General features: G+C 41.3%; 1 protein-coding gene across 3 annotated transcripts in view; it reads left to right on the top strand.

The window, feature by feature from the left end:
• fam189a1 (family with sequence similarity 189 member A1) overlaps positions 1-27,412 on the top strand; it is a 141,374-nt gene that overhangs the window by 109,152 nt on the left and 4,810 nt on the right. For 2 of the 3 annotated variants that reach the window (XM_034680750.1, XM_034680751.1), the window contains exons 5-9: positions 2,745-2,909; positions 14,923-15,030; positions 22,252-22,412; positions 24,480-24,615; positions 27,311-27,389. In XM_034680750.1, coding sequence (XP_034536641.1) covers positions 2,745-2,909; positions 14,923-15,030; positions 22,252-22,412; positions 24,480-24,615; positions 27,311-27,389 — 649 coding nt within the window. The remainder of the gene's footprint in view (positions 1-2,744; positions 2,910-14,922; positions 15,031-22,251; positions 22,413-24,479; positions 24,616-27,310; positions 27,390-27,412) is intronic. The other variant, XM_034680752.1, reaches the window with a different exon arrangement.

The following is a 27,412-nucleotide window of genomic DNA, read 5'->3' as shown; positions in this document are numbered from 1 at the left end:
TCAGATGCCCCTTGTTGTACCTATAGACCGTTTAAAACATGGGATTAGGCTCAGTGACGTCACTCATTGGTTTCTGAAGAGGCATTTTGAAGCCCTACGATGGCCACTGACCTTTTTAGAGTTGCCGACTCAACCTAGAAATAAGCAGAGAGGTGGAGCCGAGGCATGTTTTTTGGGCTTCCTGGCACAAAGCAACGATACACCCGCCTGTCAGTCAGATCAGTCTCACCCAAAATTATACAAAGCTATGCAGAACTCTTATGTTGCATTCACAGACAAAACACTAACCATTGCTTCATTTGCGCAAATATGAATCCCAGAATGTTTTGTGTTTACTCACTTAATTTGCAGCTCAAAACTGCATGTAAGCAAGTGGCCAAGATGAGAAATCTCACGAGGGGGGTGTTCTAACGCCACACAAGTATGTTGTTATCAAACCATGTTGAGCTTGACTACATTGAATGGGGAAGCCGTCAAGCTACAGGGCGTAGTGCTAACTTCCTAGTACAACCGATAGCTGGAATCAAGTGACACACAAAGGTTTTCACAACGATTTATTCACTTTCCTCAAAGTTAGCTCCCGTTTATTCCTGATTAAAGGTAGGTAGTGTCACAAAGTTCGGGTGAAGGCGCCCAAAGATATAATCAATTTGTCCGTTATATTCCAGATAGATGAATCTCCTCTGGTCCGTATGTCACATCATACCTCACTGGAGGAGCTATACGCTGATTGGCTATCGGGCGTGAATAATTTGCTGAAGTTCTTATTTTCCACCTCTTGCAAATCTATTTGTGTATATAATTTCATTCCTGTCACTCGAAAAATAACTCACATCAACTCGCATCTTTACATTGACTGAACATGGAATTCACTTGCGCGATCGTACAGTATGTACTTTTGGTGTAAACGCCCCATTAGCTCGATATAATCAAAGCAGATGAGTTATAAAAACTTTCTTCCCTTGTACAGTTTTCATAAATAGAGAAATTAGCCAAAGAAACCCAAACTGTTTTTTGAACCAGGCTGTAAACATGTTTATTACTACAGTGAAAACTGGCACTTTAAGATGGACGCAAATGGAGCATACTGGGCTTTTGGAGCCAGCCTCAAGTGGACACTCAAGGAACTGCAGTTTTTGCACTTTGCACACTCGAGACTGATGCTTGGCTACACCCAAGTATTGTTTTCTTTTTTTTCTTTTTCTGGATTCTTGACTTCCATAATCTGATCAATTGCGTCAGTATGTTAGACTCTCTTTTTTATTGTTAATCCCCCTGTTCTTCCAATTTGTAATCCACACAGGCTATCTTTTAGAAATTTCTACAGAAGTCAACAGAAGCTGTGTTTACTTATTTGGACTCATCAGACATGATGGCACTCCCTCAGCTATAAAAGTCAAAATATAGCTGTTTTCATAGGATGAGTGGAACTCACCTGTGTAAAAGTGAATTGAAGTGGTTCCCAAAATGCTTTCTCACTTCACTTCCCTACTGCCACTTTTGAAAGAGGTGTTGAAGAGAATCTGGCTCCCTTCTCAATAAGTGTGTTAAGCCTTTTCCGCTTGCAGCTGCTGATCAGAGTTAGTGTGTGAACACTGTCCTTACATTTTCATTATGCTAAGCAGATCTTGTTGAGCTGAATATTTTATTGCCAGAGGTACCTATCACAGTCATGACAGAAGAATCCCCTCATGACTCATCCTGCTTCCAACCCACTAACCTCAGAACTTCCACATAAGAAGCAGCTTTTCTGCTTTCAAATGTAGGACCAGCAGAGTACACCAACTTCACTGCTTTCCTGCATCTCCCCAGAGGTCCCTCCCTGTACGTGACTGAAGCGTTAACGTTCCTCATCTCCTCTCCCCAATGTAATTAACCCATACTTGTTGGGTTCATGTCCTGCTTTCTCCCAAATTGGGACACACAGCGGAGGTATGCTCTACCTCCATCCCTCCCTGGAGCTCCTCCTATTTCTCAGCCGCTCTGCTTTTGTTGTACACTTTTCATCAGCCTTGTGCCAGAGCCTGTCTCATCAATAGGATTGTATTTGAGCCTTAAAATATGAAGCTCACGCTGAAGTGCTATAAACTGCAGTTCATCGAGTGTCCACTTGAGGCTGGCTGCAAAAACATTGGGAACCACATACACACACTTTCAAAAAAGACGATCTTTACAGCAGAAATAAACATGTTTACAGCCTGGTACAAAAAACAGTTCAGTCTGAATAGCTAATTTCGCTCGCTTCACACACTGTATGGGGGGTGGCTTTATTTATAACTCGTAATTTTTGAAGATGTTAAACTTAAGAGTTTTGCCCAAATAAGGGCATGGCTTGCTTGATTGACAGGCGTTAACCCTGTAGCTGTTGGCAAAAAGACTAAAGGCCCACCTCTTTACCTCACACTAGCTCGGATGAAGTTAGGCTGAGGTCAGCATTTCCAATATAGCACCCTCCGACGATAGGCTTCAAAACTTGGCTTCAGAAACAGATGGGTGACGTCATGGATACTACGTCCATTTTTTATACAGTCTATGGTTTCAAGTCTATTTATTTATATTTCCTAACATTCCCTAAAAATAAAGCTCACATCAGGAGTAAAAAGTGATGTAAGGACGATACAAAAAACCACCAAGCTCAAGTCTAATCGGTGCATGTTTCTCTGTGTGTATGTCCGTATGCTTGTCTTCTTGTGTGTGTGTGTGTGTGTGTGTGTGTCTCTGTGTATGTGGCGTGCATGCATGAGTGTGGATGTATGTTCCCTCCTCCTCCCCCCCAGCTCAAGTTTGACAGCGATGGAGTGTGTGTGTGCTGCGAGCTCCAGCATCAGAGTTCAAGCTGCAACAACCTGGGAGAGACACTGAAGCTGAACCCACTGAGGGACTGCAACACAATACGCCTCCGTCTCAAGGTGGGTGGGAGCAAGCATGTGTCTGTGTGTTGCTGATGATGCAAGCTATCATCTTCTAGCAAACAAACAAATCTGTTTAAGTTGCTCTGTGTTTAGGTTGCTGTTAATTTTTAAAATCCAGCCCTCAGAGGTTTGCAGTTGATGTGACTGTTCATTGGTAGTGATGGTAATGAAATGGTGTTCCTTATGTGCTGACTGGTGTTGCTGTTCTAATAGCAGGAACATTTCATCACTGTACAAAGTTGTCTTTTGCACCCAATACAAATGATAGATGATTCATACAGGCATGTTTTAAGATGCTATCTTTGCTAGCCTGAATTGGGGATGATCTACAGTGACAAAAATGTAATTGGCAACTATTAATGTACAGGGGAGAAAATGCTCTTAAACAGTTTATTTAACATGGCATACACTGGATCACAGAGTCTGCAGGTAAACAATGAATGTGTGCTGAATGTAGCTAATGTTATGAAAGCTAGCACCACCAGCCGTCAGTCCTCCTTGCAGGTTTAACGACACACAGCCTGCATACAATGTAATCTCCATTTTCTACATCTAAACGCTGCCTTACCATGCTGTACTACGAGATACCATCTGCACTTATTTACATCCAGGTAGCAGAGCATCATACTGTCAGGTCCAGGAATCGTCACAGTAGAGTCAAGGAACACACAGACAACTTTTCAGCTATTAGCTCGCTTTTGCAAAAGGGAAGACTGATCCATGGTTCACCACAGAGTGTGGTACATCATCTTCAAAGTCTCCTCTATTGCTCAGCTGTTTTGTTGAAAGCATAGGCGTGATCGTATTACAAAGGGCATGATAATATTTAATTGGTTTGCACAACAGTAAGTCACAAGTTGCTGGGCAGAATCACCTTGAAGTTGTTTTTCAATGTGCTGCTACCTCTTATCATATCCTGAAAGAACACAAAGTGCTGGCAGATGATAAGAAGTTTGCACAGTTCTCACACATACGATTATGGCAGGAACCATTAACTGGAGCTACAGCCCCTGCTAGTGGTGGGTGGCTGGGCTACAGTTCAGACACAACATATGACTAGTAACTGTGTAACTCTCTAGCAAAGGTGACAACTTTTAATCGTTATGTCGTCTAGACGAGCACATTCTTAGCTACAACCACTCAATTAATCGCAATGTCATCATTATTGTGACACACAAAATGGTGCATGTCTAAATTTAATGCAGTAAAAAAGAAAAATTATTTATCTAAACAAGCGATGCTTTCTCCCTCAAGGACACATTCTCCCTATTGTAAGGATGTGTGTGTTTCCTGTGTGTGTGACATAGAGCTCAAACCTCAGATTATTAATTTATTGGTTAAAAATGGGGGGGCCTTTTTGCCTTTAATGGATGGGACACCTGAAGAGAGACAGGAAACATGCAGAGTAGAGAGAGCGGGAAGACACGCAGCAAATGGTCGACCAGCCGGGAATCGAACCGGCGACCCCTGCAATGAGGACTGTAGCCTCTGTATGTGGGGCACTTAGACCGCTAGGCCACCGGCGCCCCCACGTTGTTTTTTTAGGTTAAATATCTGAATAACTATTTTGCTTGTATGAAATTATTTTCATCCGTCCATGTTCCTCTTAGTGATCATTTAATGTAATCATTTGGTCATTTTTCTTATTACCCTGAGATTTTTTTGGAGCAAATCCCTGAAAAAACAGCATTCCCTCTTGCAGCTTTTATTCTTTGTGCTCATTTTGCAAATTTTAGAATGTTAATACACCAAATTAAGATAATTTATAAGGTAAACAGTAACTTTTTAACATTAATACATTGTTAGTGTGGGCATGTTTGCAGTCTGACATTAGAATTTAGTGTAAAGCGATGATGTGGCCTCACAGAGTTCCTAGCAGATTCCATCAGACTGGTCTTGAGACTTATTTTATCTTTCATTTGAGTACCAGTCAGTTCTTCATCGAAATATAATCTATTTTAAATTGCTAAAACCCCCAAGCCTCTGCTGATGTCTCAAAGACGATTCTCTTGCAGTAAGAAATATCCCATATGAAAACAGTCTGACATGAAACTAAACACAAAAACCCAAGTGTTCACTCTCAGATTAATTGGGCAGGAAGAGCAGAATGGCAACAGCATTTGTCTTCCCCAAGAGGCAGACCGCTTAGTATGCAGCGTGGATCTGCCTCGGGCCAGCTTCAGTTTGCAGTGCATGATCCCTGTAGATTATCTCGACTTGAGTGTCCGCAGGAATGATATACTGTACGTGCTACTGTGCCTTCATTGGATAACGACAATCATATCCATTCATTTAATGCCCCTGATTGATTATAAAACATTGATAACCAAATAAAAGACTTCAGAGGATGAAGCATGCTGATGAAAAGAGGAAAGATCAGTCACATTTGTCATTTTGATCATGGCTCATTAAAAGAGGAATGGAGATTGGTGCCGTAAACCTTTAGTAAGTGCCAAAGCAGCGGGACATGTTGAATTATGTGTCGGAGGAAGCTGTCATGTCCGATCCCCAGAGTCTTTGGCCATTTCAGAGGCTGTCACCGGTCCTAATGAAGTCATGATGCAGCTGCCACATAGTTCCTCCATCACTTAATGGTTCAACACATGGGGAGTAATGGATTATCACAGCAGGTAGACTTAGCATTGAGCCACCCTTTCACTCGTTCTATCTCAGTTGTAGTTTTTCAAAAGTTTTATAGTTTTTTTAAATCAATGAGCTTCACAAACCACGTCGCTTTTAATGCCATTCACTCTCTCCATGCAGACATACTACATTTCCATCTTGTTTTTCCTTTCATGCACTGCCTGAGGCTGTAGATGATCAGTGGGAGGGAGCATTGTGAAGTTTGCTGCATGTAAGGGGATGGATGTGTAACCTTGTTGTTTAACTCACTAACCTGATTGGCTCGGGGCGAGGTATCTCATCGAGGTTAAACGTCTGGTGAGCTTGCATGTTAATCTGTTTCTCTGGAGGTCTTATTATGAGAATTTATTATGTCATTATTTATTTTAATGCCACAGGGGATGTTAGCGAAACGCACTGTCTCATATCAGTTCAGCAGATGTATTCCCAAAACAGAAACTCAGATGAAGCCATCATAAATATCCCTTGTCAATCTCGATGCTTATAGCTGCTGATGTACAACCTCTCTGCTCAGAATGGCTTTGAAAAAACTGCAGTTAGTGTTGTAAACCCACAGAACAGAGTAAAAACAAGCAGTCGTTCACAGGTTGTTGTTTGTGTCCTGCTGCACTGTAACATCAGCTTTATCTTGAGAAAGAGTTTCTGTGTTGGAGCTGTACCGCAGGAAAGATAAATGATCGACAGGGAACATAATTCAGTCAGCCAACTCACATGAAATGTATTTTTTATGTGAAAAGAGAGGAGAAAGTTCATATCTCATCGCTCTCTGCAGGGATGCACGCTGATCAAACCTCTGCATTGCTGCAAGTCGACAGTGTGTGCAGCTTTTAGGGTGCGTAAGGTATGCTTTGTTTGCTCTAATTTTGGCAAAACAGAAGATATGATGCCGATCTGCTTCTTCTTATCAATCTCACAAACTTTCTCTGGGATTATTCTGCCTCAGAAATTACTGCAAAACACACACTGACGTCTGAACACAGTAAAGCATGATTTAGAGATGTCAGGTTTGCAGGGAAAGAAGTGGACTTTTTATCAATCAATCAATCTTTATTTATATAGCGCCAAATCACAACAAACATTATCTCAAGTCTCTTTACAAACAGAGCAGGTCTAGACCGTACTCTATGTTCTATTATTAACAAAGACCCAACATCAAGACAGGGTAAGACTCGGTCTGATCTCATCTTAATCCACCATGAGCATTGCACCTCGCAGTATTTAGCAAGTTACAGTGGCAAGGACAAACTTCCTGTAACAGGCAGAAACCTCCAACAGGACCAGACTCATGTTAGACACACATCTGCTGAGACCGAGTTGGAGAGAGGGATAGAGGGAGATGAAGAGAGAGAGAGAGAGAGATGATAGTGGTGAGACATAGAGTGGTAGTTGTAGCAGCTGGAGTCTTACACGTCCACAGCAGCAGGCAGTCTACGGCAGAGATCCAGAGGAACCTATGAGACAAGGGAGCTCAGGGACTCCAGAAAGGTCTATGGTTAGTAACTTTAATGGGACAGGGAGAGTTAAAGTAAAGGCTGATTTATACTTCTGTGTTGAATCAACGGCGTACCCTACGCCGGGGGTCCGCGTAGCTCCCGTACCTACGCCGAGGCCTTAGCACGTAGCTGACGTGCACCTCCTCCAAAATGTAACTCCCCGTAGAGCCGAAGCCCTGTGATTGGTCCGCTCGGCGGCTTTGTCTTTCCCGCATTTACAACACTTCCAGGATCCCGGACATCGGCCGCACATCGGCCGTGTATTTCATCTCCTCCTCTCTATTCTTCATGTAATCATGTCTGTATGATAAACAGCAACATGTATCAGCTGTAGATTAACATAACACGCTCTGAAACTCTGTGGAAAAGTAAACAGAGATCGTAGCGGGACCGGAAGCAGGCGGCCGGCTATCAGAGAGACCGCACTGCCCTCAGGCGTTTCGGCGGAGAATAGCTGTGCGACACGGACACACCGACGCACAAGTATGTGGTGCTCATGTCTGCGTCAGCCCCTGCTGCGTAGGGGAGACGCAGAAGTATAAATCAGCCTTTAGTTATGGGGGGTGAGATCCCAGTGTGTCAGTGTGCCAGTTCCCCGGCAGTCTAAAGAGCATAACTAAGAGCTGGTCCAAGCTCTTTTAGGTTCATTTGGTTCATAAAGAGCATTTTAATAAGTTTGCACAATGCAACAAATCACATTTTATGGTATTTGGGGTCAGGTTGGTACTCTCCTGTGAGGCTGTCTTCATCTGGAGGTTATTTGAGGATCATCATATATCTAAGTTTGCTGCGAGGTCAGATGGGATGTCAGCGCTCTGTAGGAGTGATTAAAGTATTTTCCAGAGTCAAAAGTGAGATTACAAAGCTACAACTTAAACTCACTGCTGTCGTTCGGGGTTAGAAAAACCCCTGGGGGGCTTTCCTGACAGCCTGGAACAGCTTCCTGAAACTGCAGTAGAGCTTTACATAGAGAGCGCTGTCACACGATGTAAAGAGCTGCTTTAGGAAGTTAAAGGACGTGGAGATCGGCGCTCCGACCTTCACAGAGAATATCATCCTTTGTGAGCCTGAGCCATAGTCTAAGACGTGGAGGTGTGTGTGTGTGTTTTATTCTGTTAAAGTACTTCACGGTTCAGGAGGCAACACTTGATTATCAGTGATGCAAGAAACCAATTAAGCCTCCTGTAAGGCCCAGTGTGCTGCACAATCTGCCACCATAAGGTTCAGTCTGACAAGGCCGCAGGAGAGTTGAAATGTAACAGTTGTCAGTGTAGAAACAAATAATCAGAGCAGTGTTCTCGTGTGTTTTTATTCATATTTAACAGAAATGTGAGGTTTACATTTCCTCCTGCCGTTAAAGGTTTAATCTCTAAGACCTTGGCTTTGTTCTCGTCTGCTGAATATGTGATGAGAAGGAGATGTAGGAAAGTAATGATGTTTTGGGACATCGCATGACCTCGATTCAAAGACATTTTAAAAATAGACCTGCAGAGACCTCGACTTGTTCCTGTGTTTTTATGAATCATCACGGTGGTTGTGTTATATTATCCTTGGGTGATTCAGTCATAGATGCACATTGTCTTTCTGCACGACATGACTTCATGCTAAGTTTACTCGACAGCGGCAAATAGCTGTGCAGTCATCACAAATAAAGCAGTCATCTCTCTACGCCAATACACGATCAGGACTCCACTTTCTGTGCTCACTGAAAAAGATCAATATGAAACACCATCTTTGTTTTAACTCTTCAGTCTTTAATAAAAGGTTTAGTCTTCACTTCTACACCTGCATTTAAAACTCAAATACTCATTCACACAGGGTTAGTATCACCTAGGGACCTCTGATGATCTGTGAGTTACCCCTGACATCAGCATTCAAACTCTATACCGGACTTTACTGACAAATCAACGCATCCTTCATCATTTTTGATCGGAAAGGAGCAAAAACGTTTGCGTGGACCTTCTCAAATAAATCACTACAACAATTTACTGATGTACCAATTGAGTTTCCACACTTACAACAAATGATCTGTCACATTTTGGTCTGTTCTTTGCTTTCTCTTGGTGATTTTTGGTTAGTCTTGTCTCTGTTCTGGTGTGTTTAGTTTCTAAGGTCTTTTGTTTCATGTGTTGATTTCCCTTTTGATATGTTTGCCTTTTTTGTATACTTGTGTGTATTCCTTGTCTGTGTTCTGTCTTTGCTTTCCTGTGGTCTTGAGTTGGCTTTCAGTGTTTTATTTTGTAGAATATTCTTGTGTGTTAAGTTTAGTTTTACTTCCTGTGTTTTCCCGCCTTTGTGATTGGCTGTTTTTCGAAACAGCCTTCTACACACTACCCACAAATGTACTAGGCAGTAGGTACTGCCTACTACATACTGCATTTGAATTTAGTATGTAGTATGTCTGTTCTGTTGGATCTGATCCGCAATATGCTGAGCCAGAGTTTATTAAATCCTTTTTATTTTGAATCTGTACCTGGGTCCTCCCCCTCGTTTCTTCGTTTGTGACATGATCAGAGGACAACAGGTGATTTTTAGCTTGTGTGAATAGAGCTACAGTCTAGAAATATCAAGTGTGTAATTCTGAGCTAATGGGGTAAAAGTGATACGAACAGTTAATGTGTCTTCACTTGGAGCTCAAAAATCTGCCTGTGTATGTAATCTTTATTTAACCATGTTGGTCCCATTGAGATCAAAAATCTATTTTTCAATGGGGACCTGGAAAAGACAGTCAGCAGCAAAAAAAACAAAGTTATAGACACACAGAGAGCCAAAGTACAATTCACAAGGACAACATTTGTCGCTGAAAGAGTAATTATCTAGGAAGCAGTTGTGTAACCAGGTGTAAGCCTAACACAGCGACATCCAAAAGAATCTGAATCGAGGTCTTTCATTTTAGTTTTTAAAAACATTTAAAGACACCAGCTCCCTGAAGCTGAGGGTGCAGAATACACAACAGCCCTTTTCCCAATTTCTGTTCAAGATTTGAGGACGGAAAGCATAAAAAAAAGTCCTGCAAGCGCAACAAATACTGCCCTGTGCAATAAAAACACAGAGATAGTATGTTAGCAGACCAAGAATAGCCTTATATATAAAACTAAACTAATGTATCAGCCTATGGGTCGCCAGAGATGGCCATCCAACCTGGGAGCACAACATTGAGTCAGAGGTCTACAATAATGAACCTCAAGGTTGCATGTTGAGCTGTATCAACACTATATGAAGACACTGAGCAGAGGCATGCATGAACAAGAGATCACCATAATCCAGAACAGATTTAAAGAGAAACAAGATTTGATTCAAAAGTAAAAACTCAATTTTAGCCTCTGCTTATACGGGTACAGCACATGTTGGAAATTAAGGGAGTCCTCATTACCCACAAAATACTCTATTCGAGCTGCAGGTTTAGGATAAGGGTTAGGGTTAGGATTAGGATTAGGGTTAGGATTAGGGTTAGTGTTTGGGTTGTGATTAGGGTTAGGGTTAGGGTTACGATTAGGGTTGTGATTAGGGTAAGGGTTAGGGATAGGGTTATGGTTATGGTTAGGGTTATAATTAGGGTTAGGGTTAGGGTTAAGATTAGGGTTAGGGTTAGGATTAGGGTTAGGGTTAAGATTAGGATTAGAGTTAGGGTTAGATTTAGGGTTAGGATTAAGGTTAGGGTTATATTTAGGGTTATGGTTAGGGTTATGATTAGGGTTAGGGTTATGATTAGGGTAAGGGTTAGGGTTATATTTAGGGTTAGGGATATGGTTATGGTTCGGGTTATGATTGGGGTTAGGGTTAGGGTTAGGGTTAGTGTTATGATTCGGGTTAGCGTTGGGGTTGGGGTTAGGGTTGTGACTAGTGTTAGGGTTATGATTAGGGTTAGGGTTATGATTAGGGTTAGGGTTATATTTAGGGTTAGTGTGAGAGCTAAGCAGCGAAAGGAAAAAACTGGTAGCCGGCTCTCTCTCGATGCGAGCCGGCTCTTCTGATTCACTATAAAGCATCGGCTCACAGAGCCGCAGCTTTTGATCATGACACATCACTAATGTGCTTAATCTGTGTTACAATTATGAGGGGGTCCTTGGACAATTTTCTCACCTGTAAGGGGTCCCTGGCTCCAAAAAGTTTGAGAACCCTTGATTTAGACAAACCAAACAGAAGTACACGAACAGTTTACGGTCTTTGGGATCTGATTTCAAAAAAGAAAATACATTAGCTGACTTCAAAGCAAAAGTAGAGAGTAACTAGAGCATTGATAGGAATGTAGTGGAGTCAAAAGTATGATATTTGTCTTTCAAATGTAGTGGAGTAAAAGTAATAAATTCCCCAAAAATAATAGTAAAGTAAAGAACAGATACTCAAAGCTGTACCTAAGTAAATTGACTTTGTTACTGTCCACCACTGTACGTGACCCAGTCTTAGAGTTTGTAAACAGCATCAGCTTTGTATTATCTACATTTAGAACAAGCTTCAGTTGAAGCACTGCAAACGCGTCCTGCAAATATTCAATTGCCTGTACAAGAGTTTTACTAAATGACTAAACTCTCTAATAATGTCATCTGATGTAGTTGTCACCAAATCGAAGCAGCTTCGGTCTCCCCTCACCAGTTGTTGTGCTTACTGTCCATTTGTTACTTTCCATTTTTAAAATGTCAGACAGGCTGACTACGCTCCGATCGCAAGTCCCCTCCTACACAAAACCTGTTCCAAAACTGTTAGCTTCCAAAGCAAACATGCATTAGACGGATTTTATAGTTGGCACTGCACAACTTTAACTTCAAGGCTTCCAGCTCACACAGACTTGATCTTTGGCAACTAGTTAGTGGATATCAAACATGTTTAAAAAACAGTTGCAGGGCTGGCAGCGCTGAACATCCCAGATGCCAGCTTGTGCCATTTAATATCACAACCTCAAAAGGAGAGGAAGTGAGTAATGGGATGTGGTTGGCAGGAAGTTGTTGCTTGCTAGCCTGAAACTCTTTAAAAAGTCAAGGTACCTGCACCCCAACAACAAACTGATCCCTGAGAGATCTCAGCGGGGGACGACTGTCCTCTGTGCAGATTATCAGCGGCCATATACAGACGGGGTTTGTAATGTCAGAGGTAATTATGTGCCTCCTGAATCTGGTGAATAATCTGCGCGGCAGGCTGGAAATCACTTTGTGTTGTATCTGAGGATCTTCATTCATGTAGCTGTGTGCACAAAACAAGAGGGAGGTATAGTAAAACCAGAGCTGGGTCTTTTTTTTTATTCACTGCTGGAAATATTTAGATAAAAACATCAGGAATCAAAGCCTTTTCCACACGTCGCCCTCATTTCCTGCCCTCTCCTCTTCAAACTCATCTTTTAACGTCTGAAGCTGAGAGAGTAATCACCCTGATTATCATTTTAAAATGAGTTTTTTCTCATGCATTAGCCTTTATGATTTATTTACAGAATGGATTTTGTGATTTCATTCAAACATGTTGATGAAGCGCCGTCTCTTGGACCCATTTTACATGAACATGATGTTTAGATTCTCAGTTTTGACAGCATAATCTTCTCCTTCTCCTTCTCCTTCTCCTTCTCCTTCTCCTTCTGTGTGCTTTAAAGCTTCAATCTCCAGGCAGGTGACATTGCTGTCCATGCAGTAATGAATCCACATGATGAAGTTATTATAGAATCAATAAGAAACTTCATGTGGTTTTGAACTGGAGCCACTCATGGGTGATAATTTTCTACCTTTTATGAGATTAGCACAAACAGCATAATATGACTGCAGTCATAAGTCTCTCTGATTCAGGATGCAGGGCTTGTATTTCACCAGCATGCATTTTTATTTTTTGCTGACAGATTCAATACAGATTCTGCTGCCAGAGTGTCAATGTGAATATATTTAACCTTGGATGTTTATGAGGTTGTTTTCCTCTTTATTGAATTTGTTTGCCCGGCTTTCGTGTGAGCAGAAATCCTATTTCTTTTTTATCAGCCTTTAACCTTTTTCTAACTTTATTTATAGCATGTCAGTGTGGGCAGGACTCTTGTTAGTGCTGTTTGGTTGCCTTTGATATTTGTATAAAAGCTCTCTCACTCCAGTCTCACCCTCCTGGGCCTTTCTACAGTCATGGCCAAAAGTTTTGAGAATGACACAAATATTAAATTTTCACAAAGTCTGCTGCTTCAGGGTTTTTAGGTGTTTTTGTCAGATGTTTCTATGGTATAATGAAATACAATTAGAAGCATTTCATAAGTATCAAAAGCTTTTATTGAGAATTACACAGAATTCATGCAATAAGTCAATATTTGCAGTGTTGACCCTTCTTTTTCAAGACCTCTGCAATTCACCCTGACATGCTGTCAATCAACTTCTGGACCAAATCCTGACTGATGGCAGTCCATTCTTGCATAATCAATGCTTGGAGTTTGTCAGAATTTGTGGGTTTTTGATTGTCCACCCGCCTCTTGAGGATTGACCACAAGTTCTCAATGGGATTAAGATCTGGGGAGTTTCCTGGCCAAGGGCCCAAAATCTTAATGTTTTGTTCCCCGAGCCATTTTGTTATGACTTTTGCTTTATGGCAAGGTGCTCCATCATGCTGGAAAAGGCATTCTTCATCACCAAACTGCCCTTGGATGGTTGGGAGAAGTTGCTCTCGGAGGACGTTCTGGTACCATTCTTTATTCATGGCTGTGTTTTTAGGCAAGATTGTGAGAGAGCCCACTCCCTTGACCGAAAAGCAACCCCACACATGAATGGTCTCAGGATGCTTCACTGTTGGCAAGAGACAGGACTGATGGTAGCGCTCACCTCGTCTTCTCCGAACAAGCCTTCCTCCAGATGCCCCAAACAATCGGAAAGGGGATTCATCAGAGAAAATGACTTTACCCCAGTCCTCAGCAGTCCAGTCCCTGTACCTTCTGCAGAATATCAGTCTGTCCCTGATGTTTTTACTGGAGAGAAGTGGCTTCTTTGCTGCCCTCCTTGACACCAGGCCTTCCTCCAAAAGTCTTCGCCTCACTGTGCGTGCAGATGCACTCACACCTGCCTGCTGCCATTCCCAAGCAAGCTCTGCACTGGTGGTGGCCCGATCCCGCAGCTGTAACACCTTCAGGAGACGGTCCTGGTGCTTGCTGGACTTTCTTGGGCGCCCTGGAGCCTGTTTGGCAACAATTGAACCTCTCTCCTTGAAGTTCTTGATAATTCGATAGACGGTTGACTGAGGTGCAATCTTACTCTCTGCTATAAACTTCCCTGTTAGGCCCTTTTTGTGCAATGCAATGATGGCTGCACGTGTTTCCTTGCAGGTAACCATGGCTAACAGATGAGGAACAATGGTGTCATGCACCATCTTCCTTTTTAAAGTGTCCAGTCACTCAATCATGACAGATTGATCGCCAGCCTTGTCCTCATCAACACCCACACCTGTGTTAATGTGTGTGACACCTGTGTGTCATTGAAATGATGTTAGCTGGTCCTTTCGTGGCAGGGCTGAAATGCAGTGGAAATGTGTTTTTGGTGATAAAGTTCATTTTCAAGGCAAAGAGGGACTTTGCAATTAATTGCAGTTGAGCTGATCACTCCTCATAACATTCTGGAGTATATGCAAATTGCCATTATAAAAACTGAAACAGCAGACTTTGTGAAAATTAATAGTTGTGTCATTCTCAAAACTTTTGGCCATGACTGTACACTTGTTACCCTGCAGGTGACGTCAGTGCTGTTTGTGTCAACTCCAATTTGTTCCACATTTAGCCCTCTTTGTTCCCCCGTTTCTCACCTTAAACGTCATTTATGTTAACTTACTTCTCTCTCCTCTTCTGCACCATTTAGTCCTTTCTCTCTTTCTCTCACACTCCCTTTTCTTCTTTTGTTCCTCTAACAGTCTCCTCTCCCCCTCTTTTCCTTTAGGAGCTGCTGTTCAGCGTGTGCGCCCTTAACGTCATCTCCACCATTGTGTGTGCTCTGGCCACAGCCATGTGCTGTATGCAGATGGTCTCCACTGATGTGCTGCAGATGGTGAGTCTGTGCAGCTGACTTAATTTTGTTTTCTCTGACCACCCTGCAGTTAAAGAAAGAAAGAAATTCAGAGTCTGAAGATTCTTATCATCAGTTTAGGTAAACACATGCAGCTCAGGGATGCTGTGCCAGCCTCTCCATTTTAAGATAGTGAAGAGAAATGTCTGGGTTTCTGTTGAATCATCCTTTTTGGTAAATACAATATAATGCAAACACACACAGTGAAGGTCAATAACCTCGCAAGCCTTTTTCTGCTTCCTGCTGCATTTCAAATTTCAAAGAAAAGGGCCGAACTTCTCACTGGAATTTTTCCTTGTGTGTACCCAGTGTTCAGTATGACCCCCTTTTGTCTCTTAATGTGGAACAATGAAACTATTACCAACAGCTAAATGCTTTCAGTCATGAGGGAAATTAGCATGGCCAAGCTCCCTTTGTGTTTCACACCAGCAGTGGTTATTTCATGCCTCCATAAACACATCAACAACAGGAAATGTAGAGCAACACTGCAAACATGACACCAAATATAAAACAGCTTTCCAGTAATATCTAATGCAGGAACCTTTTACTCGTTTTATGAAGCATGCTGTAAATTCTTCTGATGCTTTAATGTGTCTGGGTGTTAAAACTGTGCTCTTTGCTTGGTTTGATAAAAGGTTGAAGTGACAGGAAATCAATAGTTATCTCTCTACGTAGAAACTGGTCAAATAAATTAAGTTGAAGTGAAACTTTCATTAGTTTCATCTCTATGTGAGTCACAAGCCAACAAAGATCCACATTAAGCTGGCAAGATGACTGCTGCAAATTAATCTCTGCTTTGTGTGATATCTGTTTATGGAATGGAGGCATTCATGCTCCCTCTTTAAAATCATTACATGTGATCACAATAAAACAAAGACCTGACACGGCCATACTCAGGCAGGTTTTTAGTAAAAGCTGCTTTCATGAAAATAATTATGACCGTGTGTAAAAATGATTGCTCGTAAATACTCCACAAACGCACAAACTCCAGTGATCTGCTCAGTTCTATGAGCTTTTGTTGAGTTTAATGTTAAACAGAAAAAAATCAGCACAATAAATGCCCTTTTCAAATATTTAATCCGGTCAATAGCGCAGACCAGTAAAAGCAAGGGATGTGTTTCAGCACAAAGCCTTCTTCAGCGTTGCAGGTAGCAGCCAGACATCCGCCTTAAATACGGGAAGTAATTCTCATATTTAGATGGCTCCTTTCAAAATAAAACTTTCAGGGGAAAAATCAAAAATGCATAGAATCACAAATCCAAAGAAGGGAGTCAGTAACACTTCCCAAACAGACCATACAGGACTTCATATATAACCACAAGAAAACAATGGAAGAATTTTTGGTCCTTAAGGATCAGGGTTCCCACGCGTCCTGGAAAACCTGGAAAACCTGGAAAACCTGGAAAACCTGGAAAACAGTTGACCAGTTTTCCAGTACTGGAAAACACCTGGAAAATTGGAGAAAAAGTAAAATGTCCTGGAAAATCACATATTGTCCTGGAAAATTATTCCAACATGGCTGCGCTCGACCTGACCCGATTAAAAAAACAGATCCCCATTAATTGAAATTTGAGCGCACGCTGTGCTGGAAAAGACAGCGACACTGCGCAACTTTTTTCACATCTTTTCTCCTTCACTTCATAATCATGCATTCACAGAAAACGGGGGTATATTGTCTAGTTTTATGGTACATTTGGCTCAATTACCGTACTCTAGCTCAGTTGTTCTCAAAGTGGGGTCCTGGGACCCCTGGGGGTCCGCGAACCATAGCGTGGGGGTCCGTGAAATAATTTGAATAAATTTCTAGTAAATTATAAAATTGTGCTGTGTCATTACAAAACAGCATACACCATTGTTATGATACCATTTGGAGGCTCGAAAGGATATGTGAGTCTTGTTACTGTTAATTTTCTGAAAGTGTTTAAGATCAATTACTTGAAAAGTATAAATGCTGTCATGTTGAGTCCACAAGGAATGAAATGACCCTCTGTTTTAAAGTATACAAGTGGTATTTACTTGATTCAAATTGAAGTGTTATCTGTTTATCACTATGGTAAAGGTCTGAAGTATTAACATTGATACGTTTTACAATACAAATAGTTCCAAGGGCAACTAAGAGTGCAAATGGTAGTAAGCATGTGCTTTAGTGATGGGAAGTTGGGCTCTTTTCAGAGAGCCGGCTCTTTTGACTCGGCCCCCAAAGAAGAGCCGGCTCTTTCGACTCCCGAACGGCATTTAATTTAGGATCATTTGTAGCCGTATATTTTACCTTAATTTTGCAAAAACTAATGGCTTGTGTGTTGAAACCACTTTTACGTACAGTGTTTTTATGAGAAGCCTTATAATTGCCCAATTGTGTGCATTTATTCTGTTACAAAACCATCCTCACCCTGATTCTAGGGTTATGATTAGGGTTAGAGTTGTGATTAGGGTTAGGATTGGGGTTGCGATTAGGGTTAGGGTTAGGGTTGTGATTAGGGTTAGGGTTAGGGTTGTGATTAGGGTTAGGGTTAGGGTTAGGGTTGTGATTAGGGTTAGGGTTGTGGTTAGGGTTAGGGTTGTGATTAGGGTTAGGGTTGTGATTAGGGTTAGGGTTAGGGTTGTGATTAGGGTTAGGGTTAGGGTTGTGATTAGGGTTAGGGTTAGGGTTGTGATTAGGGTTAAGGTTATGATTAGGGTTAGGGTTGTGATTAGGGTTAGGGTTGTGATTAGGGTTAGGGTTGTGATTAGGGTTAGGGTTAGGGTTGTGATTAGGGTTAGGGTTAGGGTTGTGATTAGGGTTAAGGTTATGATTAGGGTTAGGGTTAGGGTTGTGATTAGGGTTAGGGTTAGGGTTAGGAATAGGGTTAGGGTTAGGATTAGGGTTAGGTTAGGGTTAGGGTTAGGGTTAGGGTTAGGATTAGGGTTAGGGTTATGATTAGGGTTAGGGTTGTGATTAGGGTTAGGTTAGGGTTAGGATTAGGGTTAGGGTTAGGATTAGGGTTAGGGTTAGGATTAGGGTTAGGTTAGGGTTAGGGTTAGGGTTAGGATTAGGGTTAGGGTTAGGATTAGGGTTAGGGTTAGGATTAGGGTTAGGTTAGGGTTAGGATTAGGGTTAGGGTTAGGATTAGGGTTAGGGTTAGGGTTAGGATTAGGGTTAGGTTAGGGTTAGGGTTAGGATTAGGGTTAGGATTAGGGTTAGGGTTATGATTAGGGTTAGTATTAGGGTTAGGATTAGGGTTAGGGTTAGGGTTAGGTTAGGGTTAGGATTAGGGTTAGGGTTAGGATTAGGGTTAGGGTTAGGTTAGGGTTAGGGTTAGGGTTAGGATTAGGGTTAGGGTTAGGATTAGGGTTAGGGTTAGGGTTAGGATTAGGGTTAGGGTTAGGATTAGGGTTAGGGTTAGGGTTAGGATTAGGGTTAGGGTTAGGATTAGGGTTAGGGTTAGGGTTAGGATTAAGGTTAGGGTTAGGATTAGGGTTAGGATTAGGGTTAGGTTTAGAACCAGAACTAAACTTAAGCATACAGAACCAGAACCAAACTCATGCAAACAGAACCAGAATCAAACGCAACCAGAACCGAACCAGAACCGAACCAGAACCGAACCAGAACCGAACCAGAACCGAACCTGAACCGAATCAGAACCGAACCAGAACTGTACCAGAACTGAACCAGAACCGATCCGGAACCGAACCGGAACCGAACCGAACCAGAACCGTACCAGAACTGTACCAGAACCGAACCAGACTTGAACCAGAACCAAACCAGAACCAAACCAGACCCGAATCAGAACCGAACCAGAACCGATACGGAACCGAACCGGAACCGAACAGAACCAGAACCGAACCAGAACCGTACCAGAACTGTACCAGAACCGTACCAGAACCAAACCAGAACCAAACCAGACCCGAACCAGACCCGAACCAGACCCAAACCAGAACCGAACCAGAACTGTACCAGAACCGAACCAGACTTGAACTAGAACCAAACCAGAACCAAACCAGAACCGAACCAGACCCGAACCAGAACCGAACCAGAACCGAACCAGAACCGTACCGGAACCGAACCAGAACTGTACCAGAACCGTACCAGAACAGAACCAGACTTGAACCAGAATCGAACCAGAACAGAACCGAACCAACTCAAGCAAACATAACCAGAACCAAACTCGAGCAAACAGAACCAGAACCAGAACCAAACTCAAGCAAACAGAACCAGAACCAAACTCAAGCAGCAGTAATTAATGTCCTCAGGTTGGCATTGAGAAAAATCAGATGCCTCAGCTTGGATTGGCTAATCTGATTTCTCCTCTCAGTGAGTATTTGCCCTGTCTTCAAGAAGACTCTCTCTGAGATGAAGCCAGGATACACAGCCTCCCCTCCATCACCTGTATCCTATATCCTCACATGTGATTGGCCACATGGCCGCCATGCTGGCCAATCAAAACAAAGTTCTGCTGTGAGCAGAGCTGGGGTTGAGCACTGTGAGAGCTAAGCAGGGAAAGGAAAAAACTGTGAGCCAGCTCTCTCTCGATGCGAGCCGGCTCTTCTGATTCACTATAAAGCATCGACTCTCAGAGACGATGCTTTTGATCATGACACATCACTAATGTGTTTAATCTGTGTTACAATTATGAGGGGGTCCTGGGACAATTTTCTCACCTGTAAGGGGTCCCTGGCTCCAAAAAGTTTGAGAACCCCTGCTCTAGCTAGCAGGAGTGCAAACTCCCGATAGTAAAAACAAACGGAACAAAAAGAGCGACACAGCTGCACAGAAACTCCACGTTGTAGACATCGCTGATCATAATAGACATCGCCATACAGGAAGACAGTTTACATTTTTTAAATATCTGAGAGATCTTCACACCGGTGCGATTTTTTCAGAGTTTACGGTAACTCAAATAAAAAAACGTGACATTTGCTTTGTTTTATATCGACCACTTAGCAGGATGAATATCATGATTAAGCAGGTATATTTTGAGTTTGAGTTTGAGTTTGAGTTGAGAAAAATTTGTGGCCATTTTTGTCATTCAGTTCTATTTAGGTCATTAAAGCACTGATCCTCTGATCATTATTATTATTTAATTATTTCAGTAAGGCAGCTTCCTGATTCCTTTGCTGGCTCTTTTGTTTTTTCTTAGCTCATTTTATATTTTGAGAAAAGAGAAAGCTGAGATGTTGCCCATCATTGTTACTTGGTTGCACTAATAAAGTGAAGTGCTGTACATCTGCGGTTGCATTATTCTATTATCAGTTTGCCATAATTTTTAAGTATGTAAGAGATGATTTCATTGATAGCCATAGACTACATGTCTTTCAATGTAGACTTCCACTGAGAAGAACATATTAGACTATTTAGGAACTAAATTAGGAACTAAATTTAGACGGTCATACCAGCTTGATCATCAATGAAAATGTCCTGGAAATGTCCTGGAAAATTATCTCTGGAAAAGAGTGGGAACCCTGAAGGATAATTTGGACCCAAAATGGTTAAAATCAGTTTCATAGAAAAAGGTGAAGTTAAATAAAAAAAACAGTAGATATAAAATTATATTTTACAATCAGTACAAAAATATGTTTACCAGTCAATATACACTAACGAATAAACATGGGTTTAGGAAGAATACCTGGAATCTCAGAGCCCTAGAATAAAAGAGTTAATTGTTTCGTTATGTGTAGGTTTTACAGATCCATCTTTTGGTTTCCTGTCCTACATCATCACAATATTCGCTCACTTGTACCTCTCTATCCAGCCTGGTAGCTTTTCCTTACAGGGACAAAGTTAGCAACCAGCTGGTGAACATATTTTAGCACTGAGAAGCTAAGGCGCTAAAGACAATTACAAAGTCAGCCTATCATCACCTTAAGAATGTATCAAGGATTAAAGGACTTATGTCTCGGCAGGATGCAGAAAAACTGGTCCATGCATTTATCTTTGGCAGACTAGACTACTGTAACGGGGTCTTTACAGGACTCCCTAAAAAGTCCATCAGACGGCTGCAGCTCATACAGAATGCTGCTGCTCAAGTCCTAACAAGGACCACAAAAATAGACCACATCACTCCAGTTCTTAGATCCCTACACTGGCTTCCTGTCTGTCAGAGAATAGACTTTAAAATCCTGCTGATGGTTTATAAAGCACTGAATGGTTTAGGCCCAAAATACATTGCTGATCTGCTACTACTTTATGAACCACCTCGACCTCTGAGGTCATCAGGTACTGGTCTGCTTTCAGTCCCAAGAGTCAGAACGAAACATGGTGAAGCAGCGTTTAGTCATTATGCACCACATATCTGGAACACACTCCCTGAAAGCTGTAGGTCTGCTCCAACTCTCACCTCTTTTAAATCAAAGACTAAGACTTTTTTATTTGCCACTGCCTTCCTATCTTAGCTCATTTTAACCCACTTTAAATTAAAATTTGAATGTAATTTTTAATATATTTCTAATTTTCCTTTTCTTTTCTGTTTTATCATATTTGTCATTTTAATTGTGTTCTTTTATGCCTGTTTGAATGTCTCCAATGCTTTTAATGTTTTAATGTAAAGCACATTGAGTTGCCCTTGTGTATGAAATGTGCTATACAAATAAAGCTGCCTTGCCTTGCCTTGCCTTGTGGTGGGTGGTGGAGACCAAAACTTAGCAACATTCACAAGAGGCTGTATCTGCATTTCTTTTATGTGAAGCACTTTGTCACTTTAAGAAAGTGAATAAATAAATCAAGTTTATTGTTATTATTATTAGCAATATCATTATTATTAAATTTACTATTATATTTATTTATTTTTACTATTTTATTAGTATTGTTATATTGTAATCATATACAAGTATACAAGTTATTCATTTTTCATACTGTCTGATGACCAGCGATATGAGTCGAGGCAATGGGATTTAAAAGCAGATATAAATATTAGTTCAAATGAATAAAAGTAACAATAATAGAAGATAAATTTGGCTGAAGACAAATACATCAAACAATACAATGAATTAAGGTTAAATAGCCCCATCTTATATCCGTCTGTGTTGCAGAGTTTTCAGTTACCATCACAACAGATGTAAATAAACAATAATAATATTAATAACTGCTTCAGAAAACTGCAGGGTGCTGTGAAGAGACAGACACTCAGTCACGTCTCCCTAGATAACTTCTGCTCTTAAATGCTGAATAAATATTTCATTACTTGAATAACAAACATCTGATGACGCTTGTTTCATGCTGTGTTTCAGTTCATGCCGCACCGAGCTCGAGCCCTCAACGCGGACTGTATGACCCCCCATGGAACCATCCTCCACCAAACACTGGACTTTGATGAGTTCATTCCTCCCATTCCTCCACCGCCGTACTACCCCCCAGAGTACACCTGCACCCCCTCCATGGACGGACAGAGGTGAGAGGCGCAGTACTGATCATCTGCATGGTGTCTTTCTTGGCACTGACATAAAGATCATAATGATTTTAGGGAATACAGAAATGTTGAACTCAACTTCACTTCTTTCGAACCAGTGTGAAGTAAAGAGGCGGGCTTTAAGCCTCCTCACTAACAGCTACAGTTTTCCCACCTGTCAATCAAGTCGGCTGTGCCTCTAATTAGGCAAAACTCATAATCTTAACATCGCCAAACTGCTGCGTTATGAAAAAATTCACCCCCCGTACGGTGTGTGCCGATAGAGGAATGATCCATCCAGACCTAAATAGTTTTTTGAACCAGGCTGTAAACATGTTTATTTCTGCTGTAAAGTTGTCTCTTTTGAATGGGTGTGTATGTGGTTTCTGGTACCTTCGGAGCCAGCCTCAAGTGGACACTCGAGGAACTGCATTTTTTTGCACTTCTAAATGGGCTTCGATTATTTCGCCCAGGGTTGCCGCTTGGATAAAACTTGTAGGTTTTAACAATTAATCACAGAATAGAAAGAACAATCTAACTTTATATTTTACATTAGTGTTTAAAAGTGTCATACCTGTCAGATAAATACTCTCTGTAAATATACATGTAGATATACAATGCAACAATTCTCAAGCAGAATTCCATATTTCTATTTTTTGTATTATTTAACTTCTATTTTATAATGTAAAACTACCTCTGCAACTCACCACTGCACTTTATCATATTATTTTAGCCTGTACATATTAGTCAAGCCTATTTGTTGTTTCTTTGTATTTATAGCTAAGGTTATTGTTATTATATTTTCATTTTATTTTTTATTGTAGTTCTTATTCTTATTCCTATTCTTATGCCTTGTACAAAGAGAGCACAGTTTACCAAAGTCAAATTCCTTGTGTGTTCAAGCATACTTGGCGAATAAAGCTGATTCTGATTCTTCTGATTCTGATTCTGATTCTAAAAACACATTAATGACCTCCAGAATCCCAGGCTCATGTCAGGTCAGTGCAGTGCAGTATGAACCAGGAAATCACAGGATATGTCATATTAAGTGAAGCAGAAACCAAAGGTTCACTGCAGAATAATTGTGTTAAAACAAACCTATTTTCAGAAGAAGGTTGTACTAACCATCTCCCAGAGGGCAGCAGTTCAAATTGGGTTTCAAAGCATTCCCAATTATCGCAAAGTTGTTAGAAAAACGTCTGAGGGGGAGGGCTTGTAGGTCAGGACCTGGAGGGAAGTTTTGGAGGCAAAAGGCTCCCAAGAGGAAACATTAAAGACAGGAAACAAGAATTCTGATATCAAAAGAGCCAAATGACAAAAACTTTAAGATCTTCTTCTCAGTATTGAACAGTAAAACACTTAATTAAGGCACTTTGTCAGGTTGCATTGTGCCTCAGCTTCGTACCTCTAGACTCTCCTGTAAGATGAACGGTGGTGTTATCATATGGTCAGCTCAGAGCGTTCCCATTCATCTGGCCTCAGGGATAACAGCCCCCCTCCCCACCTTCATCACTCCCTCCATCTTCCTTCTCCGTCTCACCAGAGAGAGTACTGCTGATACACCCATTTTGCCGGACGCCACGCGTGTTTGTCAATTATGCCATAAATATCAACAAGGCAGATGAAGCATTTATGGTGTCCCTGCTCAGGGCCAGGGATGTGTCATGACATCATCATGCCTCTGATGATTGGTGGAGCTCTCAGGTTGTATTTCATGCTACGCCACTTTAGAGGAGAATGGGGTTGTAATTATGGGATATGACTGAACGCATGACTGCTCATTCTTAATTGGCACCATATGAAGAGTGGAGGTGCTCATGGAACTGTGCACCACCCGAGTGTGTCACCTGGTTTATAGTGTTAGCGACAAAAGGATGAAATTCATCCTTTCTTTTTTTAATGCTTTCATTAAAAATGTGCTTTTTTTACTCAAACAGGATGTATTCATACTCTGGTGTGACTTCTTTGTGACATGTTCATTCTACTTTGTGTCCCAGTTATTATATGATCTGTATTGTTTGTTTGTTTGTTCATTGTTTGGGTTGAAACTCTGCCTTTCTCCCCTAACAGAGGCCTGCACCTGGACTTCCCACATTCCCCTTTCAGTGCCATCTATGGGGTTCCCATCAACAGCCCAGGAACACTGTACCCAACTGACCTGCCTCCTCCATACGAGTCTGTGGTGGGGCAGACTCCGGCCAGCCAGGTGAGAACAATAAGCCAGCTCTGTCTTTAAAGTAATACTGTCAGGGGCGCCGTTGGCCTTGTGGTCTAATGAGCGCCCCATATGCAGAGTCTACAGCCCTCGTCGTAGAGGTCGCAGGTTCGATTCCAGCCTCGACCATTTGCTGCATGTCCTCCCCTGCTCTCTACTCCCCACATTTCCTGTCTGTCTTTAGCTGTCCTGTCAATAAAGACAAAAAGCCCAAAAATATAACTTAAAAATAATAATAACAATAATAATACTGTCAGTTATTTTCTGTCATCTTACACTTTAAAAAATGTGTTGGGGTGCCATTGACCTAGTGGTCTAAGCGTGTGCCCCATACACAGAAGCTATGGTCCTCATCGCAGCGGATGCAGGTTCGACTCCCGGCCTCTACCATTTGCTGCATGTCTTCCCCCGCTCTCTACTCCCCACATTTCCTGTCTCTCTCCAACTTTCCTATCCAATTAAGGCAATAATGCTACAATAAAAAACATGTGTACGAGCAATTACAATAGCACAAGGCTACAGCTATGCTAGCGGTGCTGTGGATGTGTATTTTGGCACATCAATGCTTTTAGCTAGATGCTAACAGGAGAGTATGTTCACGTGGGCCAATTTAGATACACTCTTAAAGCTGCTGCTGGTAGTCGTGATATAAACATCAGTTTGGAGGGAGATTTCAAATGTCAACACCACCCCTCCCCTCTCTGCTCCCGTAACCCCGCCCACAAAAGATCGTTGTGTGCGTTCTATGAGGAAGTAGTGGCTTCCCAGCTAATCAGGGCAACGTAGTGGGGCCACCACTCGACCAATCACGACAGAGGATTGGAGATTAGTTATGATCTGTACGTCATAACGAGAACAAGGGGAATAATACATAGGCATTGGAAAACACAGAGATTTCGCGATAGTCTCAAATTACTTCACTTACCGATGAGTACCGATGGGTATCATGACCTTTTCTCCAAACCCAGCAGAAAAAAAGTAATGATTTTGACACCATTCCTACCAACAGTAGCTTTAATATGACACATCATGGGGATCACTCAAACAGTTGCATGTTTTAGTAATGTTTCGCTCCTGCTATTCCGTTTCATGATCAAATCATCAACCTACCGCTCACAGCCCAACTGTGGTTTATTTCAGTATGTATTTAAAGTTATATAAGCAGAGAGAGAGAGAGAGAGAGAGAGAGAGAGAGAGAGCAGATTAAATTGAATTAAATTGGCTGCATGAAACAAACATTATCTGAATTGAATTAGATGATGAAAAGACTGAATGCTGTTGAAATGCTTATAAAAGTGTTTGCTGTGAGGTTTTGTTGGTTGTTACTGTTTTGTTTTTGTCTTTGCATGAATGGTGCTTTATAAAAAAGTTGCCTGTTAGCCAGATAGTTTTCAACCCTTTAAACATTATTTTCACTACTCACAGTAATAAAAGCATCCATCTCCTGTTCTTCCTCTGCCTTTCAAACTGTAAAAACAGTCCTTACCTGAGGAGACAGTGGAGACCCCCATGCAGCATTAGAATACTAGCATACTCTCTAACATGCTCTTAATCTCTGTGCAAGCATGCTGATACCAGGTTAACCATCTAAGCTAGCTAATCTTAACAATACAACATGTTGGCTCGGAGTAAGAGCCGGCCAGAGAGCTTTCTATTTTTATGCACCAAAAATTGTGGAACTCTCTTCCTCTGGACATTAAAACAACAAGCTCTGTTGGTGTTTGAAAAGTGAACTAAAGACTTACCTATTTAATCTGGCTTTTAATTTGGAGTAATTTCCTTTTAGCACTGGAATGCATTATTACCACTATGACCATTGTTTTACCATCATTTTTATTTATTTTATTTTATTCTATATTATAAAATGATATCATATTTTTATATCATTTTATTTTTCTGGTATTTAGCTGATTTTATTTTATTTTATTTTATTTTTTTCTGATATATCTCTGATTTGATTTGATTGATTTTATTGTCATGATTTTATTATAAGTATTTAACATCACTTTCTCTGTTATTTTGTTTTAGTCTTGAGAAGTCTGGTAAAATAGCCTTAAAGGGTGTTTCAAGGTCGTCAGATTTTAGTATATAAGTTAACACATCCAACCAATTTCTCATATTTTTTGGCGTTCTTGTTCTTATTTCAAAATGCTGCTTCTAACTATGTGTACTTATCTTGTGCACCAACCTTTGACTTTAACACCTCCATTTCTGCTGTTCATGCAAACCTCAGAGCTCCCCTTAGAAAGGAATCATCACATGTTTCTCATCTGAAATAGATTAGCAGTGGTTGTTAAGTAAATAATGAATGAAACAGGTAGTTATAGATCGGTTGCATGAGGGGAAAAAATACAGGACGATGGAAACCCTGTTGGTAGTTTGAGGCAGAAGGTGTGAAGCTTTCTGATCATGTCTTGTCATATGTTGTACCTGTGAAAGAAAGCTTAATCTTATTAAACCTTCTTATTTGACTCTGCATGATTTCACTGCTTCACCTGCACTTCACAGAGAACTGTCTGTTTGTATATCCCGGTGTTATAGTGCCCTCAACAGATCAAAATATGCAGGTGCAGTGTGCACAGCTTTCACAGACAGTATTTAAAAATATCCTGCATGGAGTGATATAACTTCTCTGCGCTCCTTATTCACTCTTCTTTATCCTCTCATCATGCTCTCCTCTGCACAGGTCACCACCAGCAATGAGCAGCAGGCCACTGAATCCAGTCTGTGTGAGAGGAACACCACAGCAGGACTCAGCACTCAGGGTAACAGCAGCAGCTCTGCAGAG

This window comes from Notolabrus celidotus, chromosome 3 (assembly GCF_009762535.1).
Source record: "Notolabrus celidotus isolate fNotCel1 chromosome 3, fNotCel1.pri, whole genome shotgun sequence".
Lineage (NCBI taxonomy): Eukaryota > Metazoa > Chordata > Actinopteri > Labriformes > Labridae > Notolabrus > Notolabrus celidotus.
Note: the sequence above shows the minus strand (reverse complement) of the source record. Positions and strands in the feature narration are given on the sequence as shown.